This window comes from Protopterus annectens, chromosome 2.part0 (genome assembly GCF_019279795.1).
Source record: "Protopterus annectens isolate FY-2018-M chromosome 2.part0, PAN1.0, whole genome shotgun sequence".
In the NCBI taxonomy this organism is placed as follows: domain Eukaryota; kingdom Metazoa; phylum Chordata; order Ceratodontiformes; family Protopteridae; genus Protopterus; species Protopterus annectens.
In genome coordinates, this window is record NC_056728.1 from 1,839,979,101 (window position 1) to 1,840,001,294 (window position 22,194).

Consider the following 22,194-nt stretch of genomic DNA (forward strand, 5'->3'; position numbering starts at 1 on the left):
AAGTAAAAGACCTGCTCTGGTGGGGTATTTAGTCCAATCTAGGCAGACGTTGCCATTAAAAAGTGATAATTAGTAGGACATAAAATAGTGCACAACTATAAGAATCCATCAGATGATGTTACAAACTATTGTAAATTGCTTTTCCAGCCTGTTTTCCCAAAGTCTAGAAAATTTAGGATCTTTGCATGGAAGTGTCTGCATAAGTACTTTTATACCTGAAACACATTTCAAAGATTTTTTGTTGCATAGCAAATTTTAGCAGTGTGATGGGGAAGAAAGAGGTAGCCGGGAACATGTATTTTGGGACTGTAGTGGGTAGACAAACATTAAAAACTCTCTACAGAGTACTCTGTTAGAAATACTGGGTGAGCAAATGGCTGTAACCAAGGACATACCTTTTTTGAGCTGGGAACACAGGATCTGAATTGCCCAGACATAATGAAGCCTTTATTTTGCTGGCTGCAAAAAAACCACCTAGAAAATAAAAATCAAAATCCAAACTAAGTGTATTTGAACTACTGAACATTACAGAACTGAAGAGGGATCTTTAGAAAAGGGAAGGAGCAAATTACATATAAATAAACAAGAACTGTGGGGAGTGAGGTTAAAGGAAGGCAGGAATTCAGCAATTTATGCAATGTTGGACTGATGACAACCACGAAGAAAGAAAATATATATCTATAATGTATACAAATGGAAAAAATTAATATTTTTTTTCTTTTCTGTTAATGTGGATATGCCTATGTCTTAAGTGATAACTGAATAAATGTGTGTGTGTGTGTGTGTGTGTGTGTGTGTGTGTGTGTGTGTGGTTACAGTCACAGCTCATTCAAAGGAAGGCAATGTTAGCTTGTTTGATGAAACTTAGATCCCAGGCATGTGCAAGCTTTCTTCTAAGAGGGCAAAGATAGAGCATGGCCTTTGACTGGTGTCCTGGGATTTACAGGCAGCCAAGCATAGATGTGTGGTTACAGAGGTACATTAGCACATCCATCTGTTTTGGACGCTGTTCCATCCTGTGGCACCAAAGGGAAACTAGATACAACTTTCCTACTATGTCTTCTTCTAATTTGCTTTATGATTTTAGTACATCCACAGAAAGGTAACCAAAAGGTAAAAGAACCATATCCAAGCTGACAGCTTAAGCATGGACAGTTTGAGCTGTACTAAAAACCCCCTGCACTGTGCCAGAAGGTTCATATGCTGAAGCAGCAGCAGAAGTTTCTCCTGTGCCACCTGAAGCAGGCAGAATTACTACTCCTGCTTTGGCCAGAAAAGAATTAAAATCTTATCTGGCTTCTTCCCCATTTTCTGGAACTATCCTCAAGGGCAAGGGTATAAAAGGGGAGACATACAGAAACACAACACTCCATATGAGGAAGAAGACATCCACCCCCCCAAACCTGTTTGATGCGTTGCAGCAAAATTTCTCTGCTGTCCATCACTTAAAAAAAAATTATCCATCCTCAGTATCCCCCCCCCCCAGTCTACCTCTTAAGTTTAGAAAGATAGCCCCATGTAGTATCCACTTGTGTAGATCTGCTGAGGTCTTTCTTAGGTGGTCTAACATGGAGTTCTCCTGTGCAGGTATAGCAACTGCCTTCAGAAGAATCCTGAATCATCTTGCCAGTTTCCAGGGCAAAACCTTTTTCACCCTCGTTTTTGTAACAACTGTGATGGCATTCAGTGCCAAAGGTTTCCTAACTGCTTTGAGAGACTGAGTGCCAACAATTACTTCTCTGATGTGTGTGCATCACTTCCTCTGCCTGCTACCAAGGGTCCTACATTTTGAGACCTAAAGTGCAGGCACCTAAAGCTATGCTGAATGCATCAATGGTTAAAGACGATTTGAAGCAGACTGCCTGAAAGGTGATCCCTTACTATTTTGCAGTTACTGCAACTATTATTTCTATTTCAGTTCCATCTTAACACTAGACAGGACTGCAATGGCTCTCACTAAGGGCAAAGTGAGCTGTTCCTCAGTGCTCCTTAGGAGCTACTAATTTTCTCATCTGTAGTCTGGTGAGAGCACCATCAAAAATTTTGGATTACAAATGGCCTACAATGCTCAGATACTGTCTTGGTTGCTATCACTTGCTTCTCTGATGTCTTGAAAGAGAGCAATGAGACTTCATCTTTTTCTGAGGCAGGTAGGCCTTAAAATATACTTGTGTCTAGGATTCCAAGATGACCACAACTCTAAACTTTTAGTTATGTACTTACCATAACTTTAGATGTTTGGATCTCATCTCGCTCTTTCTGTGATGGATTTGGACCTTGATGGTAGAGACTGAAGACCCTTGATTGAATAGGGAAGTTAGAAACCCAGTACTCTGACACGGGACAGTGATGGGATCTAGACGGAGCCAAACCTTAAAGCACCGTTTACAGTACCCATTTGCTTAGTATACAACTTGTTCTTAAAGGATAAGATCATTATGGCAATGAAGAAAGTATGACTCCTGGGTATAGTGGAGACTAAGATAGCTGTGCTTAGGAGCTGTTGCTACTGATGTAGTGTGAAGGACTGATGGTTGAATAGACTGATGAATTGATCCAGGAACCATCCAGGGTCAGAACATAGTCACCGAAGACCGGAATTTTCAAGATAGGGATACCAGTGAGGGCAACTAAAATCATGTTTAACCTAAAGGTAGGGCCTTATTAAGGATTTGGCCTTTTAGAGGAACTGGAGAGGCGGATTAAGAGAGAAGGAAGGGCCAGGATGAGCTAAGGCGTCCATGGCTAAGGCGGACTCCTGGAGTGAAGAAGAAAGGAGTGAGAGAGAGGAAACTTTTGAGCGCCGGCGAAAAGTAAAGTTAAGCAAATGCATCTGCTAGACAATCCCCATCTGCTGAGATCATGCATGCACCAGCACGATTTCAGAGAGACTCGTGAATAGAGAGAGAATGGCTATGCTTAGTTGATCTCCCAGGGATGAGTCGCTGCAAAGCGTAGTCATACTACTTAGAAAGCAACTCTCATAGCCTCTCGCATGCCCACTCTCATCCTCTCTCTGCAAAGGGTGGTGATTGGTCAGATACTGACATACTTGTCAGTGTGAATGCTTAATTCCGCCAGTGATTGTGAGTCGGTGGCAATGAGAGGGCTTGCAGAGTGGAAGCAGAATAGATGTTGATGTGAGAGGGGATGAAGGTGAATGCCAATTGAATTAGACTGACCTGCCCAGGTAATGCCCAGGTAACCCCCCCCCAGGCCCCAGGAGTCCGTCAAATGTGGCCATGGGAGGAGGTGGAGCGAAGATGTGCCTGATCCCTTGATGAGATTGAGCCAATTTCTAAGGCTGCGATTTCCGCTGACTGGGGGGGGCGGGTCGTTTTCTTGCCGGCCGGTGGGGCGTGAAAAGGATGGATGGCGATCCCGCGATGATTGAAGCACCCACCGGTCCTGGGATGTCCTTCCCAGAGCTTTTTTTGGGTGCCTCGAAAAACGACTTTACTCCCGGAGCTGCACACGGGCAATCCGCCAGGGATTGTGGAAGGCTGAAGAGCCTGAAAAACTGAACTCGCTCTCTCCAGTCTCTCAGGGAGCCTGGGAGCCTCTGAGTGCTCGATCGCTTCCAGAAAAAAGAAAAATTCTCCTCAGAGGGGCTCGTAGAGATCGGAGGATAAGACCTGATGATTCACCAAAGTTCACGTTATTTCCTCTTTTCCTCTTGCCTTTAAGGCCAAAGGGGTGGAAAAAAAAGCCCCCTCTACGGCAGTCAAAGTCTTACCTTCTTCTGGCTTCTTCAATGTGTCCTTTACCTGGTCCAAGCAAGGGATCCCAAAATCAAAAATCCAGCGGAAGGCAAAGGACCGCCCAATGACACAGGCAAATGAGGCTTGCCAAATTAGAGCAACACAGAGTGCCACGGCTCTACGCCTTCGGCTGCATCGCCGCACATAAGCCTCGCCGAGGTTTGATACTCGATGACAGTAACCAACTGAAGAGTACGATACTGGAGTACAGCCGCCTAGGTTACCAGAAGGGTATCCAAGAGGCTTGATCAGATCCAAGAGGTATCTGAAGTCTCCAGTCTAGTCAAGGGAATAAGGTGAGTGGGAACGAACAAGGCTGAATTTGCGGTCCATGCTCTAGACTCCTTATTACAGGAGGATGGACGGACAAGAGTGATGGACGGACGAACTCCGCAGATGCACCACCAGGGCATCTACAGCCTGCACCACCAGGCTATCTACAGCTGCAACTTTGACAGAAATTGCAGGGGGAGGCGGTTGGGGTTCCACAGGTCTGGATGCTCCCATCGCCGACAGATAGAATCTGGGGCCCATCGAGGTAGAACACATCAGGGCGGGCTGAGCCAAAACCGGCAGAGACACCCAGGAGGCGAGGACCCAGCCACAATGCCTGAGAACCCGTTTGAGCAGAAGGCCCGAGTCTGCAAGGAGACAGCATCCAAGAGACGACAGGGGACCCAGCCGCATCATCACATCAGGTGTCTCAAGGAGAGACTCAGGGGGGGTATCGTCAAAGACTCTTGCAGTCCTTTTCTCATCGGTGTCCGGCTTCAGACGTGACCTTTCAGTCGGCGTGCTTGGGGAGCCCGGTCTTTCAGCTCCGGGACTCTCCGACGAGGGAAGAGGGAGACCCAGGAGGACCTGTGAGGGGTTCGGTGTGTTGTGGGGTACCGGGGATTACTTAGCCTCCTCTCTGAAGACCTGAAGGCTCTGTGTCAAAGAGACCGGAAGTGTAACCCGGGAAGTAGCAACGGTAGAGGGGAGCCCAGCGACACACCGCCAGGAGGCCCAACACCCAGGGAGGGTCGAGCGTCACCCCGGGGCCACGGCAGGTCCGTGTACCCGAACACGAGCCAGCCGAGTTGGAGAAAAGGGTGGAGCGGCAAAAACCTCGGGGCCGGCCCAACCCGGCTCCAGCAGTCTCCCAAGGCTGCGGGAGGAGGTCCCAAAACCGGAGGGTGAGCCCGACCGCCCACCTCCATCAAAATCGGCTCCAGGCTCAACAATACCCGCCCAGAAAGAGGAGGAACCAGTTGAGGCGATGTCCGAATCCAGAATGTTGCTGGGCAGGAGGGATTCCGACCGGGGAGGACTATTTTCTGAATCAGATCCGAAGAACCTAGTGACCGAAGCGGACCAGTTCTGTGCTCGGACCAGAGGAGGAGATGAGGAATTCCACCGATTGCCAAGGCTGGAGCGCTTGGCCGGGAAGCCAAGGGGCAGCAACCGCCGGCACAGGAAAATCAGTGGAGCGATGGTGACTCCTGCTCTCAGCCCCAGCCATGGCTCCAGCCATGAGTCGAGGCTGGCTCCCAAACTGTGTGGAGCTGGCGAACGGCTCCCGGCCCGTGGGCCCTCGGAGAAACTCACCTGAAGAGGAAGCCTAGTCAGGCCCGGCGGGCTGGGGCCCGCCCGATTTGACCGGAGTGCTGGAGGAAGAGTCTGGATAGGCCTCTTGAAGGAGGGGCCCATAAGCCCTTGGTAGATCAATCGTACGGTCCTCTTGGTCGACCCGAGAGATTGGTGACACACGCTGCAGGAAGAGTGAGAGATAAGCCTTTGCTCAAACAGTACCTTCATAAGGAGTGATACGAGAGGCGTGACGTTTGTAGTTACATCCTGGGTGCATTTTTAAATCCCTGAAGGTACGATATGAGTGATCAGTACACTACTTGTCGGAAAAAACATCTCGCGGACATTTTGACAATAAAAGAAACTTTTTTTTTTTTTTTTTTTTTAAATTTTTATCAGAAAAGCAAGCGGCATACAAACTAACCAAAATACACAGAACCCTCTAACACAAACAATTAAAACCTCTGAAACAAAGACTTTTTAAGAGCCAGATGAACTTAAAACGAAACCTTCAACTAACTAACAAAGAGGGCCAAGAACCCTCCAAAAACAAAAAGACCAAAGTATACTAGCGATAAAAATTAAAAGTAAACGGGAAGGCCCTAATTCAAACAGAAAACTCTCAGAAAAACAAATTCACTCAGTTTTTACATACAAACACGTCAAACAGCAAACGGCTCACGAGATCTGGATTTAAAGCGGTGGTGCGCGAAAGGATAGAAAAACAAGCCTTAGAGAAACCTCGCGAGATGGCATGGCAGTTCCGAGTCGGGCGGATCGGCTCGCGGAAATTAATAGTATGAGTGGCGAGCGAGGAGTCAGCTAATGAGAGCAACCTCGCCTATAGCATAGTTATTTGGCTCTCACTGAATTTCTAATGGAGGAGCACGTAAATGTATGTACATGTGTACGTACACACATGATGCAAATGGCCTTGACCCTACAGACATTCTGTAAAAACTCGGGACTCTGGGCCCAGCAAATAACCAAAAGGCAAGGAGGTAAACTGGAAGTGGTGCCCCCCAAACATCAAGTGCTGCTAATGTCCATTGATAACTGCGATATGGATGACAGCATCTCTGAAGTCAAGTGCTACTAGGATAGCCTGTGGGTCAAGGAGTGGCAAGAGAGCGTGCAAGGTTATCATTTTGAAGTGTGAAATGTCTATGGACTTGCTTAGCCTTGACAGAACTAAAATGAGTCTCCAGGATCCATTTTTTTTCTTGGTAAAAGGTAAACTCTTTAGTAAAATCCATCCGTCTTTTGTCCCAAAAGGACAGGTTCTACATGCCAACATTTCTGCTGAGAGGAGAGCACCTAGAAGTTACTGGTCCTTTGGGCACACGTGTTAGGCCTCAGTTTCTAATCTGGCCAGAAATGATTTGCATCTCCTAGAAATGTGCACAAGATTCACTAGTTAGTGATTACATCGGACCAATGCTGGTGACAGGATGCTGGGAAAACACTATTCTGGGACAAGGTATAATAAAGGAGTGGGTAGGGACAAAAGCTGGGATGGGGTTTACAGGTAGAGGGGGCTGGTATAATCACAGCTGCTTCCTGCTGGAGGGCTGGGCCCTGTAGGTCCCCAAGGCCCCCTCCTACCGTTTTGCTGCCATCTGATTTTGTTGTGGGACTCCTAGTTTATGGCTGCCAGTCTTTACCATGCATCTGGTAGTAAAGGCCCCTGCTTAGAATATTATGTTTCCACTATATTACAAGACTGGAAGGAGAAAAAGCATGTAACAGGCTTCGTTTTCCCCATGCCCTCAATCTTTGGAAAGCATTATAAGCAGTGTGTTCTAACAGCAAATCCACGTGCAGGGGCATTAAGAAGCTGCCTCCCCACATCTTTAGAAATGGACGGTCTTCACTCAAAGATGTCTCGATGACAAACCCTGTAACATGCAGCCTTAGTTGCTGCATATGCAGCATCATACCCACATTTTAAGCTCTGAAAGTTTCATCAGGCAAGATGTCTGATGTCCAACCCAGCCAGCAGCACAGTTAACCACTGCAATGACTGTAGCACAGAACCACACAAAAAAGCATTTTGAAGAATACTGAAATAATAAAGGATAAAAACGTGCTCATTTAAACAAAAAAAAAAGGACGGAATGAAAGACTTTAAAGACAAAAAGTAGCAAAATATGCATTTTAAACACAAAACAGACTTGCTTGTTTAGATTTCTACTACTATCAAGCTAGAAAAATGAACTAACCTCCAGTGCTCTAGCTGCAAGGTAGATACAGGCACATGCAATAGTTTCTGGATGAAATCGAACGAACACATCTGATCGAAGGCTGTCATTCATGTAATTCCTGCAATATAAAAATCAAATTGTTGCAACTACCCTAACAAGAATGACAAACATTTTTAAATAGCCAAAGAAAATTACTCAGTAAAACACTAAGGAAGGCAAAGAATCTTCACACCAGGTCTAACCTGCAGAAACCTAACAATCTTCCAAGGATCATGTATGAGATGGGCACAATCAAAAGTCATACATAATCTGCTTTGGGCAACTCTCTTCCTGCCTAACTCAATGCCTTCTTTGTCTTAAATATTTCACAGCAAATCAACTTCTATTTCTCTTTTCCTGTACAACTAAAAAATCCTTCCTACCACTCCTGAATCTACAAGCAATTATTTTAGCCAAAAGTCTTCTGTTTTCTTCAGTCTAGCATTAAGCCTTCTGTTTCACTTGTTCTTTACTTGAGGATCCTTTCACCTTTTCTAGCATTAACAAACTTCAAACTTTTTCCCCTTTAAACATTTTTCTGTCACCCAAGATGGGTACTGACAGCTCCACTAACATGCATTAATGTTCAAATCCCATTAATGTACTCTACTCTGCAGTATCTTCTAATACTGTTCGACAATTTAGTCTAATCTTAGCTCTCAAACTACTTTTAAACCAACAAGTACCATAAAAAAAAATACTAAGCTATGGAGTGGAGTAATCACAATTACTCACCAGTTCCTTCACAGCCACTTAAGAAGCATTCAAACTGGATAGGTGGGGCACAAATCACAAAAGTCAAAGAACTGGACGCAATATTTGTTGCCGAGAAGGTATGCAGCTCACACCGTTGAGGAGCAACGGCTGCCTACTAGTAGTACAAACTGGGCCACAGATCCACAGCACAGAGGAATAGAGCCCTGAATATGATCTAGGTGACCCATGTTGGATCAGCAGTTCAGACAAGGGAGAACCTGGGGGGGGCAGGAATAAGCAACAAATGTCACCTAGTCAATCCTGCAATATGACAATCTCTTCAACAACTCCTTCCCTTCAAAGGTAGTGGGCACCAGACTATGGGGTGCCATTAAGTCCATCCACAACCCTGGGGGGGGGGGGGGTCTCACCTTCAGTAGTGCGCTTGCATTGCCATAATGAAGGAAGGAATGGGACCACACAGGAGGAAGGGAACTGATATCAGTGGTACAGGTGAGAGTAAAATACACCGCTGGACATGGAATGCATTTGTCTTGCACACAAGAGCTCTAGTCACATGCTGTGGCAACAAACCAGTAGGCCTGCATATGTACTTATATTTGTAAAGAGGGGTAATAAAAATGTATTGCATACTTTCTATAGTCAGTAATTGTTCCTTTTAGGAGTGTCTATTGCATGTCTTCATGTAGACCATTACAACAAGATCTCTTGACACTGGCAACCTGGTAATGGAGAGCTGGCATGCAGTCAATCCCCATCATCCTTTCAGACTAACTGGTGATAAAAGACTGCATTTTTACTCCAATGTATACCTAAATAATCTGCTTTAAATAAACTTTCCACACAAACTACTAACACTTTTGCATGTAATACAAGATGCTCCCACATTCCAATTAGCCTTCTGAAATGAAAGATATCCAACAATGCCTTCTTTAATCCCATTACCCCCACCCAACTCCTATATCAACATATTTGCAGACCACCAAATCAGTCTATCACAAACCTATCAGCAAAGTACAATTTCAAAACTTGCATTTAAACAGACAACCTCCTATGCATCTCTCGACTTCTGCTATGAAGCTTTAAGATCAATCACCAGCTTTACATTCAAATGTCCATTCCTCTGTAAAAGCAGCTGTTTACCCTCTTCAAACATTGCTCTTAAAATGTCTAAAGTGAGTCCCAGTGCTCCTGGAATGAAGTAAAACAATCAACACCTTCAATGTATTTCACTTATCCTGCCTGCATATTTTCTTTACAATATTTTCTCAGCCAATTTTAAGCGGCAATGTCTGAATGATGGATCCTATCTATGTAGCCTGATGTGGATTTATCCAGTTAATAGCTATTTGTTAACTTCTACTGGAAAGAGCCTATAGCTGTAAAAGTGTGTTCATGTCAGCCAAAATATGGCATCATACCCATTAACATGATCACTTACGCACACATTTTAAAAAAGGCATGGCACCACTGATTGTACCCATGTCATACTGATAAGGTATGGCCTTACACTGACAGCCAGTGGGGGAAAAAGGACCATTTTCATGTTTCAAAATTCTTAACTGTGCAGTTCTGTACTACAGCTGTCTGTTATACTTAATCTTAACAGTATTTACTAAAGGGAGAAAGCTACAACTCTGCAAGGTCAATCACACTGATACAGTGCTACAAAGCTTTTGTCATTAGAGACTACTGCTCTAGGGTGGTTACTATACATTCACACTTCCTGGGTCTGGTTTCACAGTCTAAGAAAAACAAAGCACTTTTAACTTTTTTAAAAAAGTTGGACAACAAGCTAAACATTACATGACAGCAGTTTCCAAGACACTCTCAACACTGACAATTAGCTTGCAGGTTTCCACAAAACATTAACAAATCCACACATTCAATGACTCACTGTAGAATCAGGTAGACAGAGAACCAATTTTAACGACTGCACACCCCCCCCTCAATGTACTTAAAGCAACACAGCATCTGTTGCTCAAACGTTTTATAAAGGCTCAAGTTTAGACCACAATAACCCAAGCACATTAATGTTCTGCTAGAAATGCATCATTACAACTATGCAAGTTTTCTCATTTCTTCTTTTTTTTTGCATACTATCAAACTGCTGTTTTAATACTGGCCTGCTCTTGTGTATAAGCAAAACATAATTCATTAAGTGTACAATATTCTTATGAATACAATTAGTTGCAGCTAATTTAAACAATGCATTAAATGTACAAAAGTTTTCTTCAAAATGCATCTGAAAATGAACACAAAACTATCATTCGACTGTCCATGTTCCAGGTATCACTCGAGGAGTCCAGTCAAGTTAATACAACAATGCAAATGTATAAATGTCTCAGATTCAAGTGTATGCAGCTGAAGATTTCGGGGACAACTCCTCTTCAGTGATGTTCCACAGGTTAAAGAAATCAAGACACATCCCAAAAGAGCCAAGTGAAAGTGGTGTAAACGAAGTACAATGCAAGATACTGCATCACTGCCCATGTTCCAAGGTCATCATTTAAAGTTTCCAGTCAACACAGGATGTAAAATAAATGATGCTGAAAAAAGTGCTGTGGTTTCTGGTGTTGAAGATTATCGACAAGTCCTCATAAGTTACCTTTCATATCTCAAAGACAAACACACAATTTACAGTCTTGTTTTGGAAATTTAAAAGGCAACTTGGAATCCTTCTGCATAGTCAAATTATCACTCATTACACAGGAATACAGAGTCTTACAACACAGCAACAGTAGAACAATGCACATTAAGAATGTTAAGTTCAGTATTAGGAGACTGACTGTTATTACAAATGTAATACTTTAAAAACTCCACCTAGATGCCCTACCATAAGTAAGCTGTAAAGATGAAAACGGGTACTACTATAGCACTATTCATCTTTGACTTCTACTACATACTGTTTTGTGCATTAAATACTTACCTGTACAGATAATACTATAACGAAATTTGTGAAAATTCAGTCTGACAGCAACACAAAGAAGTTATAACAATAAAAAAAAATAAGATCCATTTGTTACCCAGGCAAGCCCACTGGACACAATTTCTTTTTAAGGGCTACCCAGCAGTAATGCCTGGTTAAGGGACATGCTCAAGGTATCACAGTAGGAAAATGAAAGCTGAGGGAGTCCAACCCTGCATTAACAGGAAAGTACAGTTGCATCCCACTTACCACAATTGCAGGTGTTAGAGTAGATCAGTGTTTCAGTACCAATTCTTGGGTCTTTCTGCCATTCAGAAGTCAGTGACTGGCCCAATTCCCAGTCTCTTTACATTATCCCTAGCCAAATGGGCATCCAAAGAATGACGTCTGGACATCTAGGTATAAATAGCATTTCTAAGCAATGAACAAGCAACCTGATGCCACAAGATAGCACAAGCTCCCAGTTGTGAGGAGGAGGAAAAAACATAGGAGAAAGAGGGGGGATGATGGAGTTAAAGAGGACTATCTGTAGAAAAAAAAATCCTCTACCCCTTGCATCCAGCAAAGAGAAGACAAACAGTCAATAGAAAAAGTGGATGGAGGGTGGGATTATGTACTGCAACAGAGATACTACTTGAACATCTACAATTATGGTAAGTGAGACACAAATGTTGTAAGTTTTTTGCGGTCAGTGTTAGAGCACCGATTTTTTGGAGGACTCCCAAATCTAACAGGTGGGTGATGGTTTATCTATATGACCCTATCCCATGTCTGATGGAGTGGCTTTAAAATGTCCAGGTAAATCTTTTCCATGGTGTGAGTAACATTATTTAATGCAGTTTGTTATCCATTTTGAAATCAGGCTTGCCTAGTTTACCCTCAGCGAAAGCCACCTGTAATTGCTCTGATCTAGAAGGGGGTTTTATCTAGTCTAGATCGTACCTGATCTGCCGGTGCACATCCAGGGAGTGCAGGACTTGCTCTGCCTTGTTCTGTGGATTTGGGAATAAGGCTGGCAAGTGAACAGCCTGGTTTAGAGTAAGTTCTGATACCTTCTTAAGAACATGAGATTAATTTGTTCTGAGAGTGACCCTGTCCCTTTGAAAGATAGTGAAAGGTTCTTTGCCACAAGGGCTTGTAGCTCAGAAAAAGTACAGTTTTGTACCTACCATAAATGTAGATGTTCGAGGGCTATTACAGCTGCAGTAGTTACATATGGGTTTTCAGCCGGCAGGCGGTCCCTCGGTCGGCCGAATTCCAAAGTCTTGGTCCGGCGTCGGTTGTTGTCGCGTACTCTTCTGACGTCAGGAAGGCTAGAGTATAAAAGACACAGCCGACGCCATCTTCTTCAGTCTTTCTTGCCCCAGATGTCAGGTGCCCCCAAAAGGAAGGCAATACATAAATTAGTGGAATACACAAAAGTAAGCAAATAAAACATAGCAGGATAACCCAGTCAGCAGGTATGAATAGTTATTCAAACCCCAAGGTGTTACCAAGAGGGGAAGGAGGGTGGGAAACCTGTACTGCAGCTGTAATAGCCCTCGAACATCTACATTTATGGTAGGTACAAAACTGTACTATGTTCATCGTGCATTACAGCTGCAGTAATTACATATGGGTAGAATCCCAAAGCTATGTCTAGGGTGGTAGGTACTATATGGAACTGGGTTGAGCTAGGATGCCCTGCAAAACTGCAGTGGCAAAGCCTGCTCTGGTTCTGGAGTATAAAGGCAGATGGTAATGTTTTGTGAAGGTATGTACAGAACTCCAAGTGGCTGCCTCCAAGATATCTTTAGTAGGCACTCCTCTGAGGAAGGCTGTAGAGGTGGCTGTGGCCCTAGTGGAGTGTGATCTGATACCAGTAGGCACGAGCTTTCCATGATAGGAATAACAAAAGCGTATGCAGTGACCAATCCACTTGGAAATGGTCTGTTTAGTTATAGGCTTCCCTTGACCCCCCACAGCAAAGGAAACTAAGAGTTGATCTGATTTTCTGAATGGCTTGGTTCTGTCCAAGTAGTAACGTAGCTGCCTATGGATATCTAAAGAATGAAGCAGCCTCTCCCCTTTGTTTTGAGGATTGGCATAGAAGGTAGGAAGGTGAATGGCCTGGTTTAGGGCTACCCTAGATACTACTTTAGGCATAAAGGAAGGGTTAGTACGCAGGGAAACCCTGTCCTGATGGAATATTAGGAATGGCTGCACTGCCATGAGAGCCTGTAACTCAGATACCCTACGAGCTGAAGTGATGGCCAGGAGAAAAGCTGTTTTCCAGGATAAATATTGTAATTCTGCTGAAGCAGCTGGTTCAAAGGGAGGCAATGTCAATTTTTCCAGTACATAGTTAAGGTCCCAAGCTGGTACTGGTTGTTTCCTTGGAGGCCTTATGTTCTTAGCCCCTCTGAGGAACTGTCGTAGTAGTGGGTGTGAGAATAAAGGAGGGTCCATATTGAATTCTGCAGATATTGCTGAGGCATGTATCTTGATTGAGGAAAGAAAGCCCTTGCGCAAAAGATCAGTCAGGTACTGTAAAATCTGAGGCAGGTTTAATTTTCTAGGATCCTGTCCTCTTCTTCATTCCAACAGCAAAACCGCTTCCATTTTGGAGTAAGCTTTTCTTGTAGATGGTCTTCTAGCCTCCAAAATGACATCCTGCACTTCTTTGGAGAGTAGTGCCTGATGTGAAGTTAAGGAATTTTCCATGCAGCTAGACTGAGAGTTTTCAGCTGACTGTGAAGAGTTTTGAAGTTGTTCTCGTCAGCAGTAGATGTGTTAGTGACAGGGGCCTCGGAGGAGTGTGTTAGGCTCCTCAACAGTGGATACCAATGTTGTCTCGGCCAATCTGGAGCAATCAGTATCATCCTTGGCTTGTCTGTTCTTGCTTTCAAAAGCACCTTGGGCAGCAGAGGTAGTGGTGGGAATGCAGAAACTGACCGTGTTGTCCATGTGAATGAGAGGGCGTCCACTTTCCAAGCCCTTGGGTGTGAGGTCCTTGAGCAAAACTTTTTTAATTGATGATTTTTGTGGGAGGCAAATAGGTCTATGTCTGGCCTTCCCCACGCTTGAACAATCTGCATGAATACCTGTGGATGTAGTTTCCATTCGTGAGGGTCTGTCATGTGTCTGCTCAGAGTGTCTGCCAGTGTGTTTTCCATTCCTGGTAGATATTGAGCCTGGAGTTCTATTTGTCTTTCCAGAGCTAGATTCCAAAGAGTCATGGTTAATCTGCACAAGGGGTATGAATGAGTCCCTCCTTGTTTGTTTATGTACCACATTACTGTGGTGTTGTCTGTTCTTATGAGCAGTTGTCCTGGATGCAGGAATTCTCTGAACGCTGAAATTGCATTTATTACTGCCAGCATTTCTTTTTGATTGATGTGAAGGTGCTTTTCTGTTTTGTGCCATCTGCCCTGAATGCACCTGTCCTTCATATATCTGAGGCGTCTGTGGTTATGACTTGTGTAGCCTGAGGCTTGCAGAATGGAAGGCCTTTGTTTACTTGGCATGCTTGGGACCACCATATGAATTCCTTTTGTAGACAGGGAATTATTGGAATCTCCACTTCTAAGCTGCGACTGTGTTGAGACCATAGATTTTTTAGGTACCATTGAAGTTTCCTCATGTGCAGCTTTGCACATGGGATTAGAAGAATGCAAGATGCCATGAATCCCAGAGCCTGCAGGATTTTCCTTGCAGTAAGCCTGGTACTTTTTGCAAGTATTTTGAAATAATGAGATAGTTGCCCTTGTTTTTCTGTCGTTAGGTAAGCCCTCTGGGTGTTTGTGTCCAAGTTGGCACCCAGGAAGGTAATTTTCTGAGAGGGTGTTAGTTTTGATTTCTCCTTGTTGATGGTGTATCCCAGAGAAAGCAGTAAGCGTGTCACATATGCCAGATGTTTGAGAAGTTAAGAGTTTGCTGTCCGCTTGGATCAGGCAGTCGTCTAGATAAGGGTAAATTTGTATCCCTTGAAGTCTGCAGTATGCAATCACTGATGCTAGGCACTTGGTGAATACTCTGGGCGCAGTAGATAAGCCAAAGGGCAATGCAGAGAATTGATAGTGATTTGAACCTGCAAGAAATCTGAGGTATCTTCTGCAACTTTGTCTGATTGGGACATGCAGGTATGCCTCCTTGAGGTCCAAAGTTACCAGCCAAAACCCCTTGCCCAGCATGGGAAGGAGTTGCTGTAATGTGAGCATCTTGAATTTTGGCACTAGAAGAAACGTGTTGAGAATGGATAAGTCCAGAATGGGTCTCCAGTTTCTTGGCACCAGAAAAGCCTTGAATAAAAACCTTGTGCTTGTTGGTGCGTAGGTACCTTTTGTATAGCCCTCATATTTAGGAGCTTTACGATTTGTAGTTGTGCCTCTACCCTTTGATTTTGTGGTAGGTTTGGCATGCCTCTCATTTTGGAAGAGTGTGGAAATGAAATTTGTAGCCTCTGTTTATTATGTCCAGAATCCATTTGTCTGTTGTGACAATATGCCAATTGTTTGCAAATAGTGCCAGTTTCCTCCCAAAGGTGCTGCCAGTTGAATTCTGCTTGGCATGGTAATGAGGAGTCATTCAGTCTGCTTTCTGTACTGCTGTGCACTGTCGTCACCACTTCTTGGAGTTGGTGATTGCCATTGTCTGCCTCTGTAGGATCCTTGGGGTTGCCTCTGCCCCTTCCACGTCTGTATCTGCCCCTTTGGGCTTTATCATTGGTTGGAAAGGACCAGTTTTTTGATGGCCAATTCCTGCTGAACCTTGGTGGCTGAACCTGTAAGAAAGCTTTGACAGTTTGCATAGATTTTGCCTTTTCTTCCATTTCGTTAACGAAAATATCCTCAGCATTACCACCAAAAAGAACATCCTTATGTAACGGTGCATCCAGAATTTTTGCTTTCACCTGATCTGGTAGATTTTGTTCCCTTAGCCATGCATGTCTGCGAATGACTGCTCCAGTGGCGGCTGATCTGCTGGAGGCTTCAAGTGCATCATAACCACATTGTAAGGTGTGCTTACCCACTTGCTCAGCACTATGCATCATATCCTGTAACTCTTTTAAATCAGGTTGTTCAGATTGTGACATTTTTGTTTTTAATTGTGATAACAGAAATTGCTGATATCTAATCATATGGAACTGGCAGTTTAAAGTTCTCATGGCAAGGGTGGCCGAGGTGTAAACCTTCTTACCCCACCTTTCTAGTGATCTAGATTCCCTTTCCGTAGGTAGTGGATTTTTGGCCGTGGAAGCCTTAATTCCTTTAGGGCCTTGAGAAATAGTTTCAGGGTGTGCACTATGGCACCCTGTAATACCTATCCGGCTTAACAGGTGCAGGAGGCAGAGAATCAGGATTTAAACAGGCCTCCGGTATACATCATCCAAAACCTCCAAAACAGGAGGAATAGCCAAAGGTCTATGCTGAGGTAACCAGAGGAATTCCCTAAGTCTTTTCTTGGAGTCTGAAAAGTCTTGGCCTTCCCAATGGAAGTGCTCTCTCAAGGAGTGTAAAGTTTCCCCAAATGAAAAATCCTCAGGGGGGGATACAGAGGGAATGGACTGCTCTGCATCCGAATCCTCAAAAGGTGAATAAGATTGTTCTTCAGCATCAGAATGTTCTGATAAAATGGATTCTTGGTCAGAAGGAGGAGAATCCTCCTCTACTCTGGGTCTCTTGTCCGGAGGGGCCTGAGAGCCTCTGATAAGAGTGATCAGGTCTTCAGCCATTTTAAGCATGTGCTTCTTAGGCGTGAGCCCAGGTCTTGGGCCTTGTGTGACAGGCCTAGAAAGTTGCTTGGCTGATTTGGCTTTTGTAAAGGCCTTGATGGAGAATGAGGATGAAGGCCTAAAAACACCATGGGTGGATGTAGATCTATCCACATTTGTGAGTTCGACATGAACCGGGGCTTCGTTGTAGTTTGGGATAGGGCGAAGAACCAGCGGTCTCAGGTACAGAAGACCCGCTAAGGTAGTGTCGTCGGTAGTCAGGGACTGCAAAGGCGTCTCACTGAGAACCGTCAGTGGAGACCGCAGTTCTCGACTGACTGTCCTTTCTTTGACATAGCGGTAGTCGGAGTATCCGGCGACATTTTATAATTAATGGTCTGGGCCCAAACAAGGTATGCAAAGGGAATGGAAATCCTTATGCGGTATTTGCTTCCCACAAGAAATACAATTATTAACTTTTTCTGACATCGGTCTGAGGCAAGAAAAGATTCAATGAAGACTTCGTTCCAAAATTTTTTCGTAATTCAGGAGCTGGCGAAGATTGTCTTTTATACTCTAGCCTTCCTGACGTCAGAAGACCAAGACTTTGGAATTGCTGAAAACCCATATGTAACTACTGCAGCTGTAATGCACGATGAACATCTTCCTAGCTGATGTAACAGCCATCAGAAAAGTGGTCTTCAAGGTAAGCACATTTTGAGAGGCAGTGGAAGAAAGTTCAAAGGGGGGGGGGGGCAAGGTTAGTTTATCTAACATAATTTAGATCCCATGTAGGAACAGGGTTCCTTCTGGCTGGTCTCAAGTGAATTACCCCTTTTAAAATAAATTTCATGTGAGGGTGCAAGAAGACAGCTGGAGCACTGCACAGGCAAGCTGATATGGCAGATGCATGTACTTTATGCTGAAATAGGAAATACCTGGTCTAGAAAGGCCTGACAAGTACTGCAAGACTGAGTTAATGTCTGCCTGAGAAGGGTTGTTGTTTTTTTTTTTTTTTTTGTTCTGTGACAACAAGTGGAAATCTTTTCCATTTTGCTAGGTATGACTTCCTGGTATTGGGTTTCCTTGCTTCCACTAAAATGGAATGCATGTCCTTGGAGCACAATACATTTCTTGGTGTCAAAGAACAATGCTCCAGGCTGTTAAAACTGTGGGTGGAAGACAAATCCCTTGGCTTGACTATCTACTTCCTGTGGTACGCTGCAGAATCCTCCTCAATGAGTGTACCTGTCTTCTAAATTTCCTTAGATAAAGTTCTATCTGCAATACAGTCCATCTTAGCTAGAATTATGTTGGGAGATATTCAAGGTACTTTAGCACATGGAATCTGCAATTCAAAGCTCCCATTGCCAGGATGGCAGAGGCACAAATCTTTTTCTCAAACCTGTTTAATATTCTACCTTCTATATCATTAGGCAAGGGATGGCTGGTTGGCCCCTTGGGTACACCTTTTGTGGATTCAGTGGAGACTACAGAAGATGAGCCTTTGGGTTTTTGTCAATGTGCTTGTGAGATTCAAGCACTGTGTAAAACATGTCTGATTTCCTAGGAGCAGGGAGTAGAGGATAGGGATGTAAAACAATGTATTCAAAGACATTGTCCAACATAATATGTGTACAAGAGGAATTGCCAGTGGCCTAGGTGAAGGCAAAGTCAGCAATTCCCTGTAATGGGTCTGAGCCTGTGAGAACTGCTTGCTTTCCCAAGCAAACGCCTCCTTCATTCCATGCAGGGTATCCCTGAAGGAAAGGTCCTTGGGGAAGGTGGAATACAGGGTGTCATCCAAGTCTAAGTATGCATGTGGTGGCAAGTGCCCAGACTAAGACAACTCCTCCTTTTCCTCAGAAAGTACAGTTGTGTACACTTACCATAAATGTAGATGTTTGAGTGTATTCACTGTTGCAGTCATCACATTTGGGTCATCTGCCTGCAGGTAGCCCTCAGCCAGCCTGAATACCAGAGTCGTCGGATTTCTGCATCTGATGCTGTCGCTTCCTCCATGACGTCTGGTCATCAGGGGTATAAAACATGCAGCAGACACCATTATATCAGTTTTTCTTGCCCCTGATGTCAGGTACCCCACAATAGGAAGCAATTATATGGTATGGAACACCCCCAGCAAAAAGCAAATGCACATGATGTAATATATGCCAAATACGGAGGACAGGTAAAAGTCAATTGAAGTCAGGGGGCTGGAGGGAGGGTAACCAGAACTGCAACAGTGAATACACTCTAACATCTATATTTATGGTAAGTGTACACAACTGTACTATGTTCTTTGTGTTTCACTGTTGCAGTCATCACATTTGGGTTGATTCCCAAAGCTAAGGAAGGGTGGAGGCAGTTAAAGGGCATTAGGGGTAGCAGTAAGGCCCTGCAAGACTGCTGTGGCAAACCCAGCTCTGGATTTAGAAAAGATAGGCAGGTGGTAATGCTTGGTGAAAGTTTGTAGAGCTCCAGGTTGCAGCTTCCAGGATGACCCTGGTAGGGACTCTTCTGAGAAATACAGTAGAGGTAGATGCAGCCCTGGTGGAATGTGTTCTTATCCCCTGTGGGGTAGGTTTTCCATGGTGTTTCTGACAGAAATGGATGCAATGTGCTATCCATTTGGAAATGGTTTGCTTTGAAATGGCCTCCCCCTCCCCCTATGCAGCAAAGCTAACTAGCAGATGGTCAGATTTTCTGAGAGGCTTAGTCCTGTCCAAATAGAATCTAAGCTGTGTACGTCCAGAGAATGCAGTATCCTTTCCCCTTTATTCTGAGGATTAGGGAAAAAAGTAGGCAAATGAATGGACTGGTTTAGAGCCACACTAGACACCACCTTGGGCATAAAGGATGGATTAGTCCTGAGGGAAACCCTGTCCGCATGGAAGATAATGAAGGGTTCCACTGCCATGAGGGCCTGCAGTTCAGGCACTCTTCTTGCTAAGTGATGGCTAGAAATAAAGCAGTGTTCCAAGAAAGGAATTTCAATTCTGCTGTAGCAGCTGGTTCAAAGGGGGGAAGAGTGAGTTTTTTCAATGCAAAGTTAAGGTCCCAGGCTGGAGTGGGAGCTCTCTTGGGGGGTCTTAAATTTTTGGTCCCTCTAAGGAATTGTTTTAGCAGAGGATGAGAGAAGAGAGAAGAGACGTGGCTCTGTATTATAATACAGACGTGGCTCTGTATTATAATGTGCTGATATGGCAGAGGCATGCATCTTAATTGAAGAGAAAGACAGACCCTTGTGGAGCACTTCTGTTAAATAATCTAAAATATGAGGTAAGCTGGGCACCGTTGTACCCATCCCCTGAGCCTGGCTCCAGGAACAGTATATTTTCCACTTTTCTAAATAGGGTTTTCTAGTACTAGGCCTCCTTGCCTCAAGAATGACATCCAGCACCTGCTTACTGAGGGTTGCTGGAGGTGAGCTCAGGGAATTAGCCAGGCTGCAAGGCTCAGGGTTTGAAGTGGAGGGTGCAGAATCTGGCCCGCCAGCTAGGACAGCAGGGAAGGGGTCTGAGACAGGTGCCAAGGCTATAGCACTGCCAGACTGCTCAGAAGGGGGTACCAGTGCTGGCATGGCCAGTCTGGAGCAACCAGTATTGTCATTGGCTTGTCCTGTTTGATCTTTGGTAGAACCTTTGAGAGGACAGGCAGAGGGGGAAGGCATAAACTGAGAGACTTTCCCAGGAAAAGGACAGGGCATCCACTTTCCATGCTTGACTGTGGGGAGTTGTGATGCAGAATTTGTTCAATTGGTAGTTCTGAGGGGAGGCAAACAGGTCTACCTCTGGTGTCCCCCAATTTTTCCTCAAGAGCTTGAATATTTTGGGTTCCAGTTTCCATTCATGTGGGTCCATGAAATTTCTGCTTAAGTCATCTGCCAGTGAATTTAGTTTTCCTGGCAGGAATTGAGCTTGTAGGTTCACTTGGTAGCTCAAGGCTGTGTTCCACAGAGCCATGGCTAGTCTGCAGAGTGGGTAGGAATGGGTTCCCCCTGCTTATGTACCACACAACTGTGGTGTTGTCTGTCTTTACCAATAGTTGTCCTGGAAGAATAAGGTCTTTGAAGGCTGTCAGTGCATTCTGTACAGCTAACATTTCTTTTTGACTGATATGTAGGTGCATCTGTCTTGGGTTCCATTTGCCCTGGAATGCACTGCCCTGCCATGTGAGCCCCCCATGCACAGTCTGATGTGTCTGTTGTTAGGGTTTGGGCGGCAGGGGGTAGAGTGAAAGGGAGTCCCTTGTTGTGGTTGCAGGCCTCTGCCCACCAAAGAACTCTGCCCTTAGACAAGGAATAATAGAAATCATTGTTTCCAGGTTCTGAGAATGTTGACACCATAGACTTTTTAGATACCATTGAAGTTTCCTCATATGCAGTCTTGCATACGAAATTAAATGAATGCAAGAGGCCATAAACCCCAGGGCTTGCAGGATTTTCCTTGCAGATAGCTGGGTTTTTGTGGCCAGTAGTTTTAAGTAGGTTGTCAAATGAGCTTGTTTCTCTGGAGTGAGGAATGCCATCTGGGAAATTGTGTTCAAGCTTGCTCCCAGGAATACAATCTGTTGGCAGGGTACCAGGTGTGATTTCTTCTCGTTGATGGTGCACCCCAGTGAAGTTAGAAGTCTCTTTACAAATGCCAGGTGTTGTAATAGCAAGTCCTGACTCTCCTCCCTGACTCAGGCAATTGTCCAAGTATGGGTAAATCTGAATATTTCTCTGCCTGCAAAAATGCAATGGCTGGAGCTAGGCACTTTGTGAATACCCTGGGTGCAGTAGATTAGCCAAAGGGAAGTGCAGAGAACTGATAGTGCATGGAGCCTGCCCTGAAGCGTAGGTATTTTTTGCAGGATTCCCTTATTGAGATGTGCAGGTAAGCTTCTTTTAAGGCTAGAGTTGTCAGCCAGGCATCCTTGGCTAGCATAGGAAGAAGCTGTTGAAGAGTTAGCATTTTGAATTTTGGAACCACCAGAAAGGTGTTGAGAAAAGAAAGGTCCAGGACAGGACGCCAGAAGTTTTCTTTTCTTGGAATCAGGAACAGTCTTCAATAAAAACCTTGTCCCCTTTGTTCTGCTGGGACAGGTTGAATAGCCCTGATACTGAGGAGAGAGAACACTTGTTTTCTGGCCTCTGCCCACTGGTTTGGAGGGTGGTCTGGCCATCCACTTGCGGTTGGGAGTGAGTGGAAGTGGAATTTGTATCCTAGGAAACTGCTTAAAACTCATTTGTCTTGGGTAATGACTTCCCAGTTTTTTGCATGCAGGGCGAGCTTTCCT

The 22,194-nt window shown here is 44.5% G+C and overlaps 1 protein-coding gene across 2 annotated transcripts in view; it reads right to left on the bottom strand.

Annotated features, from left to right (window-relative positions):
* LOC122793655 (cyclin-L1-like) overlaps positions 1–22,194 on the bottom strand; it is a 652,856-nt gene that overhangs the window by 68,412 nt on the left and 562,250 nt on the right. For both annotated transcript variants that reach the window (XM_044061873.1, XM_044061874.1), the window contains one exon: positions 7,556–7,655. In XM_044061873.1, coding sequence (XP_043917808.1) covers positions 7,556–7,655 — 100 coding nt within the window. The remainder of the gene's footprint in view (positions 1–7,555; positions 7,656–22,194) is intronic.